This window comes from Suricata suricatta, chromosome 6 (assembly GCF_006229205.1).
Source record: "Suricata suricatta isolate VVHF042 chromosome 6, meerkat_22Aug2017_6uvM2_HiC, whole genome shotgun sequence".
Classification (NCBI taxonomy): domain Eukaryota; kingdom Metazoa; phylum Chordata; class Mammalia; order Carnivora; family Herpestidae; genus Suricata; species Suricata suricatta.
In genome coordinates, this window is record NC_043705.1 from 73,579,001 (window position 1) to 73,591,994 (window position 12,994).

Sequence of the window (12,994 nt, forward strand, 5' to 3'; positions counted from 1 at the left end):
GGCTGTGTTGTAGCCTATGAACAAGTAATATATTGTATCATGTATCTTGAATGTATCATAGATAAGCTGCTATATAACGATTGCCACTTCAGATAGCTGTGAAATTAGGTGATTAACTAGTTGTTACTTAACCTTCTAATTTCTGTATAAGTCTAATTACATGAAACAGAAGTTGGTGTTTTGATTTTTTACTTTGCTTCTCTGTTTGGAGTATCATTGCAACTACTGTATTGTAAATGATAGAAAATAATTGCATATGTTAAAAAATAAATTGTGTTATATTAAAAAAATAAAATAAAAATGAACAGTCAAAAAAAAAACCAAAAAAAAAAAAGAAATTGTGTTTGGAGAGTTTAGGTGGGAGAAACTGTTATAATAATAGGGAAGCGTGTTTCAGGGGTGAATTATAATTATCACTGATGATAATTATATTAGTCGTATGACTCCACTTATTTAAAAAAAGACATAGAAAAACACTTTAATGTAGATATGTTTGATTAAAACAAGTAGAATAGCAAATAAACAATGCTTATATATTCATTCATTCATTCATTTATTTATCCAAAAAATGAATGATTGAGAAGCTATTTATATAACAACTTTTTAGTGCCTAGCACTGATCTGGGATACAGTAGAGCAACAAAAGCAGAACAGAAAAAGAAAAAAATGCTAACTTTGTGAATCTTAACTTCTAGTGATTGGGAAGTTGACAGTTCATTTTCATTTTTGCTTCTGTTTCCTTCTGTGTTGATATTTTTCCCCAAGAGCATGTATTTATGTGTTACTTTGGAAAAAAACTTACTTTTTGTTTGGGAATAATGTCAGAAAAGTTATAAGAATACAGATAGTACAAAGACTATCCTATTATTTATTTTTTTAATGTTTTTAAATATTTATTCTTAGAGCGAGCATGAGCAAGGGAGGGGCAGAGAGATACAGAGGGAGACACAAAATCTGAAGCTGGCTCTAGGCTCCAAGCTATGAGCACAGAGTCTTGACTCAGGGCTTGAACTCATGAACTGCAAGATCACGACCTGAGCTGAAGTCAGATGCTTAATCGACTGTGCCTCCCAGGCATCCTAGAATATCCTATTACTTTTATATCTAGGTTTACCTATTGTTAACATTTTACTTAAGAGACTCTTAACTATAGAGAACAAACTGAAGATTGCTGGAGGGGAGGCAGGCAGGGGATGGGCAATGTGGGTGATGGGTATTAAGGAGGGCACTTAACTATGATGAGCATCGGGTGTTGTACATAAGTGATATTCTGATGTTTCCTTATAATTAGATTCAGGTTATGCATTCTTACCTGAAATACTTTCTTGGGCTATCATATCTGGAGACACACAATGTTCTTTCCTTCACTAGCAGTAGTAATTTTGATGCACCTATCTAAACTTTTGCCCAATTTCTCCAGTATGTTACTCTTTTCCCCTCATTGCAACTATAAGACATTTTAAAAATCATGAAAATATTCTTCTTCTTATAAAAATTTCCCCCTCAGTTTAGCAGTCATTTGTCTTAATTCTTGCCTCATCTGATCTTCACTGTGATAGTTGCAAAATAATATTTTTCCAGCTTCAACATTTCCTTCATATTTGCCAGTTAGCACTGATATTATAAGCAAGAGCTTTCCCTCATTCCTTCTGCATTCATTTATCTAACTATTGACAGTGTGGAATCATGATTTTTCTCTTGTTTCAGTGGTTTATAATTCATTGCTGTACTTGCTAGTGGTAGCCTCTTCAAGCTGGCTTCTTTGCCCTTGTGTTTTGCTCCCATTTTTTTAAAGCACTTCCTTACTTTTTGGCCCAATAAGATATTCCAGACTCATTTTGTATCTACCCATTTCTCGAAAAAGCTTTGGTTTCTATGAGTGGCCCCTAAATGAGCTCTTTGTTACCAAAGCGTGTCCTCACTTCTTGGCCCGTTCAGCCGATAGGTCTATAAAATGTGTGCGTGTGCAAACACATGCCCACATAACATGCGTCTTCACATACATACATAAATCCTACATAGTATTGCTTCATATCTGGTCTGTCACCACTAGGTTCTTCCTTGCCTTCTTCCTTTTCCATAACTGCATTCTCTTTGTTCTGTCACAAGGATGACTTCCAATAATGTTCTGGATCCCAACAACATCAGCACATTTACTCATTTGCTTAATCCTAAAATAATATTAATACAGGCTCAGAATTGCTTTACCTGTGGCACTATAATAAACAAGCCAGCTAATTTAAGTCATTTGAGTTTGCTTTTTGTTTTAAATTTTTCATCCCCTTCCCATTTTTATTGGCATTTTTAATATGAAAAATACTAACATGCTTCCAAAAGTTAAAACTTTTATACAAAACTGTTTTTGAAAAATATCCACACACACACTCAGAGAAGTATCATTCTTTCTTGTATTCCTTCCACTCCTTTCTCCCCACCTCACCCCTTTAGGTAATCACTTTCATTATTTTCTGGTTTATCTTTCCTGTTTTTTGTTTTGTTTTGTTTTGTTTTGTTTTGTTTTGTTTTGTTTTATAAAAGTTGGCATGGGGCGCCTGGGTGGCTCAGTCAGTTAAGCCTCCAACTTTGGCTCAGGTCATGATCTCATGTTCATGGGTTTGAGCCCTGCGTCAGGCTCTGTACTGACAGCTCAGAGCCTGGAGCCTGCTTCTGATTCTGTGTCTCCCTCTCTCTCTGCCCCTCCCCCTCTCATGCTCTGTCTCTCTCTGTATCAAAAATAAATAAAACATTAAAAAAAATTTTTTTAAGTTGGCAGAAATATGTATTTCTTAGGCTTTTTTTTCTTTCTTACACAAGAGGTATAATATATGTTCTTTTATAATTTTTGTTACTTTGTAATATCTCCTGTAAGTCATGCTGTATAACTTCATAAAGATATTTTTCTCTTTTTCTTCATTTTTTTAATGTTTTTTTTATTTATTTTTGAGAGATAGAGACAGCACAAGCAGGGGAGGGTCAGAGAGAGAGGGAGACACAGAATCCAAAGACAGGCTCTAGGCTCTGAGCTAGCTGTCAACACACAGCCTGATGTGGGGCCCAAACCCACGAACGGCAAGATCATGACCTGAGCTGAAGTCAGAGGCTTAACTGACTGAACCATCCAAGCGCCCCTATTTTTCATTTCTAACCCCTCTGTTTAGTACCCCATGGTGTGTAGGTACCATGGTTTATTCGATCCATTGCCTATGCTTTGACATTTAGATAGTTTTAATTACTTTGCAATTACAAGTTATTCTATAACGAATAACCTTGTGCATATGCATTTTCAGAGTAAATTTCTAGTACTGGGATTATGGGTAAAAGGCTATGAAATCATTTTTACCATGAAAATATGAGTCTTCTAGTGGACACAGCAAATAGCATGGGTTTATTTTTTTCATTAAGAGCAGTGATAAACTGCCTGTCATTTGTCCTCAAATGCTCTACTAAGCTGTGGGGATACAGTGGTGAACAAAATTGGACAAAATACTCATCTTTATATAGTTAACAGCACAGTAGATATTCATAAGCCAGAAATACAGAGCAAAGAAATCTTGACTAGACTTGCGATTTCCCTTTACTGGTTTTTTTAACTTGACAAAATCAGGGGTAATGTTCTTCTATAGGCCAGATCTACTATTGCAAAATGAGCAATAAAATGGATATTTCCATATACCAAGAAACAAACTTCAAACAGTTCTTCTGTTCTCCTTTTTTATTCTTTGTTCAAACAATATTAAACGTCATTTAAATAACACCTATACTAATTCTAGACCTCTGCTTTGATTTTTTTCATAGTCTGTGCATTTATGGTCTCCTTTTTCTGTCTTTTCTGTCTTTCACTCTGGGGAAAGTGGGCAGATTTCTTCTCTACTTTGTAGCTGAGTGTTTATATTCCTGTTTCCTTCTGTAGCTTAGAGATTATTGTCAGTAATGAGATATACAGTCCAAACTCTGCTACTTCATTTGAAGCTGATTCATTGGGCAAGACTCTCCGATCTTCTAATGTTGCTGTTAGAGATTAAACAGCTATTATTCCATCAGTTTAGTCAACATTTCTTACTTATCTTATGGGAAAGATACAGACATCTAATTGTGACTGACTTTAGTAATATATAATCAGGGTTAATATCTTTTGTTTCTCTCATTAATAAAGAGGGGAAAGGCACCTAGGTGGCTCAGTCAGTTAAGGGTCTGACTCTTGATTTTGGCTCATGGGGTTCAGGAGATTCTCTCTCTCTCTCTCTCTCTCTCTCTCTCCCCCTCCCTCCCTCCCTCCCTCCCTCTCTCCCTCTCTCCCTCCCTCCCTCCCTCTCTCTCTCCCTCTCTCCCCACCCCCCACTCATGCATTCTTGCTTTCTCTCTCTCAAAACAAATAAATACACTTTTAAAAAGTTAATATAGAGGGGAAACCAGTACTTCTATGGAGAGCATATTATAAGGTGTTTTTTTAGGCCCTGAAAGAGGACATTCACCTCTTACCAGAAGTCCTACTGTATAAAAGAAATCAAGGGAATGGATGATATTGCTAGAAATGTCTTTAGAAGGATAAGATCAAGGATGTTATCAGTGAACCCAGTGGGAGTCTGAACTGAGTGAGGTCAGAGAACTACAATAGGAGCAATTATAATAATCATTTGTTAGTAGGTACCTACTTTGGTGGAGGTTATACCAGGTACTGTACTAGGCTCCTTACATGTACTATGAAATCAAGACAGTTCTGCAAAGTAGTTGCTATTGGTCTTGTTCTTTTTTTTTTTTTTATGTTTATTTACTTTTTGAGAGAGAGAGAGAGAGAGCACAAATGAGGGAGGGGCAGGAAGAGAGGGGGAGACACAGAATCTGAAGCAGGCTTCAGGCTCTGAGCTGTCAGCAAAGAGCCTGACCTGGGGCTCCCTTACCATGGAATCATGACCTGAACTGAAGTTCAAGGCTTAATTGACTGAGCCACCCAGGCAACACCCACACTCCCCACCCCAGCCATTGATCTTATTTTAAAGATAGGATATCTGAGTCTCAGAGAATTTAAGTAATAGGTTTCTCTTCCTCCTGCAATCTAAATCCATTTTTAAAATATTTATTTGATTTATACCCTTATAAAGAGAATAATTCTAAATTCTCTTCATTGTCTTCTATATCAGCATTTGCTATTACTCTTTATTTTTTAAATGAGGACTCTAAAAATAAGGAATGTAAATATTATGATATGCCTACTTTGCCAAGTGCAATGCAGAATCATATTTGTCTTGGAGTATAACTGCTGGTAATTCCTGTGGGATCAGTTCTTACTGATGCTGCTTTCATTGTTTAAGTGCTTTCTAAAATTAGTGCCTCTTTATTTTCCAGAATCTATCCACAAAATAACAGGAAGCAAGTTATTTTCAAAAAGGCAAATGAATTTCCTTGCTTATAATTTTATCACAGCATAAAACTATCTTTTTGTAGTCAGCTCTTTCTGAGAGGAGTGTTTTTACTGTGGTTTTTAATACATCAGAATTTTAATGGTTGTTGTTGGTAGTTAAGATTTGGGGTAATTATTTTCACTGTTTCTTTGTATTAGATGGAACCATATGAAACTGCCAATATAAAATTTACTCAAGGAGATTTATTATTTCATATAATGCTATGTCACAGATAGGGCCAATTCTGTACACAGTCCATTAAGGCTGTGGCTTCTTTTCTTTACGCTCCCCTTGGTTCTGCACATCTTGTTGTGTTGGCTTCTTTTTTAGGCTGGTGATAGAATGGTGCCAGCACTTTCTACCATCATATCTAGAATGGCAACTTCCAGTGGAAGTTAGGGACTTGCTCTCTTGTATCCCTTTCTTGGGAATTAGAAAAGTTTCCCCAGAAATTTTAAATAGGGTTGTTGTTGTTTTTGCTTTCCATGTCATTGGTCATGTGGCCATTTCAAAATTAAACTCCTGGGAGGAAAATGAAAGTACCCTAATTAGTTAAAAATTATGATTTGTGTTCCAATGGATATTGAGGAGTTATCCATTATTGTCACCATTTCTGTCTAGTACTTTAAGCATTGAGGTTAATATGGTGACATTGGGAAAATGTAGGAATCTGAAAAAAATAACTTGAGCAATTGATTAATATAACTTCTCCTAAATTTGCTATTGATATCCTAATTTTGTATATGAGAGGTGATTTCTTGTGTTTGGATACTGAAACATTTGTACAAATAAATCATAAAACTAAAAAGCAAATGTTGGTTCTTTAACTGTTGTGTAGGATGTTTCAGCCCTGTTGATTCGAAAAACTTTTGAAGAATCAGCATATAAGGACTAAAAATTTAATTTTCAAAGAAAAGTATTAGAGACAAATACACATAACCAGTCCCCAAAACAGTTTAAAAGTGTTTTATGACACAAAACTACAAATGGGAGCAATACTTTCTTGCTATTCTGTTTGATTACTTCCAAAGAGTAGAGTAATCAGTAGTGTTTTACACTGATGTACATTACAGGACATTTTCACAGTCTTGGTAGCAGCTTCTAAAAGCTGCCACTTACATCACTTCAAGACTGTCTTAGTAATTTTTGTCAGGTATGTAATTTTTAAAACCCTAAATTTGCTTCTTAGCTACTTCTATTCTGCTTCATTAAATTTAATATTGTATGTCTTCATTACATTTGTGCTCAATGTTACTTGACCACAAAATATTTTCTGGATATTAGCATCACTATATCAGAATTAGAAAGCAGATCTGATATAATTATTTAACCAGAAACACTCATTAAGAAGATCTTTTTCAAACAGTTACCAATTTGAAAATAGTTCTAATTTCTAAAACACTACTTTCAATGTGAAACATATTATCAGAATAAACACTAATATTATTCAAAGTAAATAGAATATAGGAGTATGTCAAAGTACTAATGTTTACTTTAGATAAAAATTAGTAATGTTGTGTTACTAGTCTATACTTTATCCACTTAAGGGTACTGTGCAGTCTTTGTCATCATTTAAATGATAAAAGTAATAATTAACAAAAGGTAATAAAAGAGAACCTTTTTGGGGTTTTTTTTTTTTTGGTATATTTTACTTTTCTGTGGACATTGAGCCTTAGAAGAAAATTTGCCTTGCTCCATTAATTAGACATCACAATGTGCTTACGAACATGAATTATTTGTATACTATTTTAATAAATGTTATGTAACATCAGATTTTATTTTGTAATGTTCTTTTCTCATTTCATTGCATTGTCTAGAGTTATCCTATCTAATTTGATAGCTACTAGCCACGCGTGACTCTTGCACATTTGAATTGTGACTAGTGTGACTGAGGAACCGACCTTTTAATTTTATTGGATTTTAACTAATTGAAATGACACTATAAATTGCTGGATGTGGCTAGTGGCTGTTGTGCTGGATAGAACAGACCTAGAGCAAAAGCGTTTGATTGGTCTGGTATAACTTAACTCTATTAAATGAAAACTTATACAAGTTATACATTTAATGAAATGCTAACTGTTTTTGTTCAGGATTTATACCCTGTTGTGACTGTTTGGGTTGCAGTGTCTCTAAGGTCAGATAGACGGATGTGAGAGACAGAGCATAGCTACCCCATGAGGCTGATGTGCATGAATGGGGTTAAAGACAATAAAGGGACAAGGACCTCAGGTTTATGGACAGAAAAGTTATAAGCACAGTTATAAAGTCATTAACCATTCCTAGTGTTCTCAGATAGTATTCAATCTTCCAGATCCATAGATACCGTATCTTCTTTAAAAGAACTTGGGAGGGGGGAAAACCCAACTCCAGGCATCTAATATTTACAAATTTTTTTAAATAAGGAAAGAGTAAACAGTACTCTTGACTGCATTAGGACAATCTTTTTTTTCAAACTTAATTTGGATTTGTAGCTGTTTTGATAGTTTAAGATTTTCTGAGTTAGCTTTTAAGTTATCCTTGAAAATAGCGTCTTTTTTTATTATTGCATTATTGTGTAATATGAAGAGGCAGAACATTCTTCAGGTTTGAAAAGTACTCAAACTGAGGTTTCCATAAAAATTTAAAACTGCACAGTTACTTTGCCTCATAGAAGAGATTCGTGTGTGTTTTTTTATTGTGTTAAGAATACTTAACATGAGCTCTACTTTCTTAAATTTTTAGGTACACAATACAGTATTATTAACTGTAAGTGCACTGCTATAGGACAAATATCTAGAACTTACTCATCTTGCATAACTGAAATTTTATGCCCATTGAGTAGCAATTCTGCATTTCATTTTCCCTCAGCCCCCAGCTGGTGCCATTCTACTCTCTGCTTCTCTATGATTGACTATTTTTACAACTGTTTTACTTTCTCTATTTTAATAAAGATCATAGAATAACAATTTTTTTCTGAATTCAAGAGTTTCTCTCATGTCATAATAAATTTAGTAGTTGGCTCTTAGCATCAACTCAATGGTTATTTGATCATAGGGTCTAAATTTATGCAGTTTACCCCAACCTTTTCTCATGCTTGTCTCCTGGTTATATAGCTTCTGTAATTCAGTCACCTCATCTGTGTTTTGGATACAAGAGGGTGGGAGCCAAGAACCCACTCCACCTCAGTCTTTTTATCAGAAAATCAAAATTTCTCAGAACTATCTTCTTCCCAATAGACTTCCACCCCCTTTTACTAGCAAAAACAAAAATGAGTCAAGATTTTTATCAGCAAACAAAAAGGAGATTAGTGTTAAATGGCTTATAATATATCACTCGGACTAATTCAAAATGATCTGAAGGTTAAATTTGGCAGCTAGTAAGAGCGATATTTGGGTTTGAAGGTCAAGAAGTAATGTATGTGTTTTAAGGAGTTATTGTTTATGAGTAGCTGTTTTTCAGAGCAGTACAAGTAGCAATCTAATGTTGTAAACAGACATTAGCTTTTGTGTATGCATGTGCAGTGGGAATTCTGTAAATAGAACAAAAGAGTATCTGATCTAATCTGATCTAATCTTTAAACTTAAGTGAGTAAATCTGCATGACTGAGGAATGTTGTGGGAAAATAAGGAGCAAACGAATATGATTATGTAGACTAAAATGCTTCTTAATCTTCTGTCATTCATAACTGAACCTCTTCTGTTTCTTGAATCTTGGCTGTTTTTCCTTATCATGTCCCCTGACAAATAGTGTGACTGGTCTATACCTATAAACTCTTCCTTAGCTCTTGGACTCTATAATAGTTTTCTGTTTTCATCTTGAATATTTCCATAAAAAGACATCCTTAAGTTCTTGGAAACTGTTTTATTCCATTCTTTTTTTATAAGCTTTAATAAGCAGATTTTTTTTAAGTTTATTTATTTATTTTTGAGGAAAGAGAGCAGGAGCAGGAGAGGGGCAGAGAGAAAGGGAGGAAGAGAGTCTCAAGCAGGCTCAACACCATTGGCGCAGAGCCTGATGCAGAGCTCAAACTCAAGAATCTTGAGACCATGACTTGAGTGGAAATCAAGCTAGATGTTTAACCGACTGAGGCACCCAGGTGCCCCTATGGTTTAATATTTTAAAGTTGTTTCAGTTGTTTAATTGAGAGGTAGTAAAGCAGAAACAAAAGCTAGTTTCAGAGGGGAAAGAAATGAAAGCCTTTGACAAGGCATTAATACTCAATAGAATGCAGAGCAGGAGTAGTCAAAGGATCTCAAGGCCTCCATTGGAATGGTGATTAGGTAGATTGCTTTACCATTATTTGAGATGAGAGGGTTCAGAGGAAGACCAGATTCAAGGGTAGCAGATGATGAGTTTGATTCTTGCTAGGTTAAAAATGTTTCCTATGGGGCTTGTAGAGAAAGAACACCTTCAGTATTGTTTGGTCTGTAGTTTAGTCCTGCCAGAGATATTAGGGAATGGTGGTTCCACAAGAGCACATAGCACGTGTTAGACAGGAATTCTGAAGAAATTCCAATTCAAGGAATGCAATATTCTAAGTAGGAAAGCAGGTTATACAGTCTGGAAAACAAAAATAAGTTCAATGAAATGTAAGGTAAATGTAATAGCCAGGTATGCATGTTCACATATGTTTTGGGGTTGACTTTGATTCTTAACATGCATTTCTGAAACTGTACATTTAGAGATTCTTCATGTACGAGATACATCTTGATCCCAAAACATTTTAGAGTGTCACTGTTAGATGTTCCTTAGGTTCTCAGATGTGGTCTGAGTTCAAAAGGCTGTGCAATGCTACAGTTGGGAATTAGGTCCTTGTCGTTTTATGTTCTTACTCTGCTAAATGGAAGTGCAAGTTTTATTCTTATTTGTTCATAGTCCACAAATTCATTATCAAAATGCTCAAGAGTTTCAGGCATGCGAAGGACGAAGTTGTGTAAAAATGATGACTGGGTTACATTGTTTTTTAATAACCTTTGATATCTTTGTTAAAAAACTTAAATTCTCAAATTAAAATATATTATAATTTCATTAGCTTTAGATTGTTTACTAAAGATTCAGATGAAACAGTAAATTAGAAGAGAGTATTATTCATATCTCCCATTAAGCTCTAAATGTTAATGGTGATTATAAAGGAAGATTTATTATGTTACTAAAATCTGCACAGCTTTGGCTGTTCTTCTACTTTGACTAAATACTTTTGGTTGTAATGGTTCTTACTAGCAGAAATTTCTTGGAAGTTATGGTTTAGATTCACATTATAGCCTGATGTATAATTAGAATTAAGTTCTATAAAAATGTATATGCTGGGGATGCCTGGGTGGCTTAGTTGGTTGAGCATCTGACTCTAGATTTTGACTCAGGCCATGATCCTAGGGTCATGGGTTCAAGACCCTTGTCTGGCTCCACACTGAGCATGGAATCTGCTTAAGATAATCATCCTCTCTCTCTCTCTCTCTCTCTCTCTCTCTCTGACTCTTGCTCGCCCTGTAAACTATAAATAAATACATAAATAAATACATAAATAAATAAAATGTGATGAAAATATAACTTCATATTACCATAAACTAGTCAATGAAGTAAGAAGATGGGCAAACTTGCCTTATATGTTTATGGAAAACCTCTGAATGGATACATTTTATAACTGTTTGAAGATTAAAAACTTTATTTTATTTCAGAGTATCCTTCCAGCCCTGCAGCTTCAGTTAAATCCTTATTTGTGAAGGTTTAGAAATAGGATCAGTTAAGAATTGTATTTACAGAAATTATAGAAAGAAATAATTGTGTTGTCTACCTAAGTCAATTAAGGTTGTTTATGAATATTATGTGAGGGTATAGCTTTAGTATGACTATGAAATAGTTTTTTATTACCCACATTAGAAATTTTAGGATTATAATTCAAAAGATAAGGATCTGATTTAATTAATATAGGCAAAATAATCATTTGTTTTATTCAATGCCGATTCATTGTCATTCCCTTACAATCAATACTTTCATCAGCTTCCTACCACTCCAAATCTTTGGGGATGTTTTAAAATGTGTTGAAATTTATTCCAGGATGAGCATTTATAGTTTGTGTTTCATTTTGTTTTTTGCAGATAAGAATGTGCCTTTTGATGAAAGGACTTCATCTTTCTACAATGAAGAGCAGAATTTCTATGTTTAAGGAATAAGAAGCCACTTTATCACTAGGGGCGGGGTATTTAAGTTATATATATTATGAGAACCTTTACTTTGTTGTTGCAATAAATACTGTATCATTTTTTTATGTCTTTGAATGTATAGAAGTGCTCTTAATGGGCTCAGAGTTGTTGGGAGTAAACTGCACTATAGTAGAAATCTGTGTGAAAATTAAAGCAGGGTGTTTTCTGATCAGTTATTGTTTCTTGCTTACCATATTGTTGTAAACAGTTTTATATATTAATCAGTTGATGTTTTGTTTTTTTGTGGGTTTGGGGTGGGCCTTTTTGTTTTGGGGAGGGTTTTTTGCCTTTTTCTTTTTTTTGCTAAAAATATAAATCCCAACAACCAACTGGTGTGTAAAAATAATTTAAAATTTCCTTACCAAGATGTATTTCCCATTTTTGTGGGAAAAAAGAAGCCAAATTTATTACTTTGCATTTGGGGTTTTTTTTGAAAATTAATAAATGTCTGAGTTGTTTGCAAAACAATAAATGGTATAAAAATTATTTTAACGTGGTTCACACAGTATGTGGTTACACAATAAGCCAAAGAGTATAGAACTATAGAATATGTATATTTTGTATGGTTTCTAGAAAAATCTTTCAAAAAAGATTATATTATTGAGCAATTTACGTATTGAATTAAGATACCTTCCTTGATTAGATATTTTATAAATTGTGAATTTCAAAGACATTTTATTTATTTACAGTATTTTGAAAGATAGAAGTAATGACGAAACATTTCAGTCGTATATTTTGGTGCCAGAGAGTAAGGAATTAAAATAAATGCATAGACTTTGGAGTCAGACAGACCTGAATACAGAGACTGACTTTATTAGCTCTTTCCTAATCATTTAACCCTGTTGAGCTTCAGTTTTTCACATTGTAAAAATTAGAAAGGAACTTCTAGGAAAAGCATTGGTCATAAACTTAGTTGCTTATAGGGGTCAGGGAGATAACTTAAATATGCATGTGTCTATCAGGATAGTCTAAGTTGTTTAGTAGTAACAGATGGTCCCGAAATCACAGTGGGTTACAACAAAGATTTATTTCTCAGTCATGCTGCCCATTTGTTATGGACTGTGATTCTGCTCTCCATTGTCTTTTCTTCAGGGTCAGTGCTGATGGAGAAACCTCTGCCTGGAATATTGCCTCATAGCTAAATGTCCAGACGTGGTGAACTGCATGCTAGCTCATAAACTTCTGCCCTAAAGTGATATATTTCACTTCCATCTACATTTTATTGGCAAAAACAAACGCTAAGGCTACTCCAGAGTTCAACAGGCAAGGATAGGTAATCCTCTAGCAATGAGGTAAGTTGGAGTATTTGGCCACCTGAAATGCCAACTTAGGTTTACCAAGTATGCTAACTGGCTTAACTACAATGAGTCTAGTCCCCCTGTTGTCACTGTATTTTTATATGTTGTGAAAATAGGG

At 34.5% G+C, this 12,994-nt stretch overlaps 1 protein-coding gene across 1 annotated transcript in view; it reads left to right on the forward strand.

Moving 5' to 3' along the window:
* Positions 1 to 12,064, forward strand: part of FAM174A (family with sequence similarity 174 member A) — a 36,917-nt gene extending 24,853 nt beyond the window's left edge. The window contains exon 3 of the mRNA XM_029941357.1: positions 11,474 to 12,064. Within this exon, the coding sequence (XP_029797217.1) occupies positions 11,474 to 11,477 (4 nt within the window). The 3' untranslated portion in view covers positions 11,478 to 12,064. The remainder of the gene's footprint in view (positions 1 to 11,473) is intronic.
* The last annotated feature ends 930 nt before the right edge of the window (positions 12,065 to 12,994 follow it).